A 1,849-nucleotide genomic window follows, 5' to 3' on the forward strand; every position below is an offset into this window, starting at 1 on the left:
GCGCCGTGGGGGGGCGCTAGGAGCGGCCCGCGGGGCCGGAAGGGGGCAGCAAGGCGGCGCCGGCGGCTGCGGAGTTCTCTCCGCGGCGTAGCTGGGGGCCGGGCCGGGCGGGGCGGGGCGTGCACCGGGGCCGCGGGCGGCGCGCGCCGGAACAGTTGGCCTCGGGGCCCCGCCGCCCGCGCGACCGCCCGCCGGCGCACGCGGAGGAGGCGGCGGCGGCCGCAGAAGGAGGAGGGCAGCGCGGAGCGGGAGGTGAGGCGGAGGTGGAGGAGCGGGAGCGGGAGCGGGAGCAGGAGCAAGAGCGAGGCGGAGCAGGCGGCGGCGGTGGAGGAGAAGAGCGGCCAGGAGGAGGAGGAGGATGGAGGAGCAGCCGAAGGAGGGCGAGGCCGAGGTCGCGGAGCACTGGTTCTCCAAGTGGGAACGCCAGTGCTTGGCCGAGGCCGAGCAGGAGGAGCAGCTGCCCCCGGAGGTGGAGGACGAGGCGGCCGCCGAGGCAGCGGGGCTCAAGAGCGAGCAGCAGAGGCTGTGGCACCTCTTCCAGATCTCTGCCACCGCCGTGGCCCAGCTCTACAAGGATCCCGGCTGCCAACAGCCAGGACTGTCCGTGTGGGACCCCTTCCAGAACGCGGCCATGGCCGTGACCAGTCTGTACAAAGAGAGCGGGGACGCCCACCAACGAAGTTTTGACCTGGGCGTCCAGGTTGGCTACCAGCGTCGCATCAAAGACGTGCTGGAGTGGGTGAAGAAGGGCCGGAGCACCATCCCCCGCGAAGACCTCATTAGCTTCCTGTGCGGCAAAGTGCCCCCCGCCCCGCCCCCGCCGCGCACCCCCAGGACGCCCCCGAAGCCGCCCGCCTCGGCCACCGGCCCGGCCGCCGCCACCGATGCCAGCCCGGCCGTCGAGGTCGACCTGCAGCCTTTCCACGAGGCCATCGCCCTGCATGGCCTCAGCGGTGCCATGGCCAGCATCAGCGTGCGAGCCGGTGCACCCGGGTCCCCGCCCCAGGCCAGCGGTGTCGCCGGCAGCGTGGCCGGCGGCGGGCGCCGGAAAAGCAGCCTCCTCGAGGACGACTCGAACCCCTTCAACGCCGAAGAACTGGCCCTCCGCCTGGACAGCGGGGGGACCCGCAAGCGCCCCTCGGCCCAGTGCAGTGACAGTGTCACGGGCTCCCCAACCCACAAGCGCAACCGACTGTTCTGAACGGCGTCGTTGGCCACCAGCCGCCATCTTACTTGAGCATTAACCCGACTGTCAACGTGCTCGGCGAAAGGACACTCGCGACCGTCTCTTTCTTCTCCAAGTTCAACAGAGATTTCTGCCAAGTACGCCGTAAAGAAACTTTTAAAGTACTCTACAAGAGGCCTCGGATGACTCTGACTTTCCCAAACATCTAATCCTAGCAGAGAACAAGTATTATGTAGTCGTTTAGCAAGATCAGAAGAAACCAGAAATATTTGGTCAGAGCGGGAGCCTGGTTTATCTTGTTCACAGTTATATTCCTTAGCACCGAGTACAGTTGCTGGTGCTCAATAAATGTTTGTTGAGTGAATAAATGTGACCTTATTTAAAATTCTTAAAGGGGAAGGACTAACAGGTGTTTACTTGGTTGTAGGATACTTTTATCCGTTGTTGTTAGGTTCTTTGCTTTAGCCGTTTTTGCCAGTTCGATTACATGTTATCAAAACGTAAAACTTGGCACCTTGGTGAAATCTGCGGCTTTCTATTTTTGCTCCACTTTACTATGCACATAATTTGTACAGAGTGTCCAAGTAATACATATTAGGCAGTGAGGTGCTTTTGTCTTAAAGAAATAGCTGCTTATTTTGGTGATTGTGTGGTGGTGCAAAG

General features: G+C 62.1%; 1 protein-coding gene across 1 annotated transcript; it reads left to right on the forward strand.

The window, feature by feature from the left end:
• The first annotated feature begins 253 nt into the window (after positions 1–253).
• HAPSTR2 (HUWE1 associated protein modifying stress responses 2) lies at positions 254–1,554 on the forward strand. Its single transcript, XM_058713611.1, has one exon. It carries the CDS (start codon positions 359–361, stop codon positions 1,199–1,201), a length of 843 nt encoding a protein of 280 aa, XP_058569594.1. The 5' UTR covers positions 254–358; the 3' UTR covers positions 1,202–1,554.
• Positions 1,555–1,849: the final 295 nt, after the last annotated feature.

Source organism: Neofelis nebulosa, chromosome X, assembly GCF_028018385.1.
Source record: "Neofelis nebulosa isolate mNeoNeb1 chromosome X, mNeoNeb1.pri, whole genome shotgun sequence".
Classification (NCBI taxonomy): domain Eukaryota; kingdom Metazoa; phylum Chordata; class Mammalia; order Carnivora; family Felidae; genus Neofelis; species Neofelis nebulosa.

Bases quoted from the DNA above. Each gene is read 5' to 3' on its own strand.
- HAPSTR2 (XM_058713611.1), top strand. From the start codon at position 359: ATGGAGGAGCAGCCGAAGGAGGGCGAGGCCGAGGTCGCGGAGCACTGG.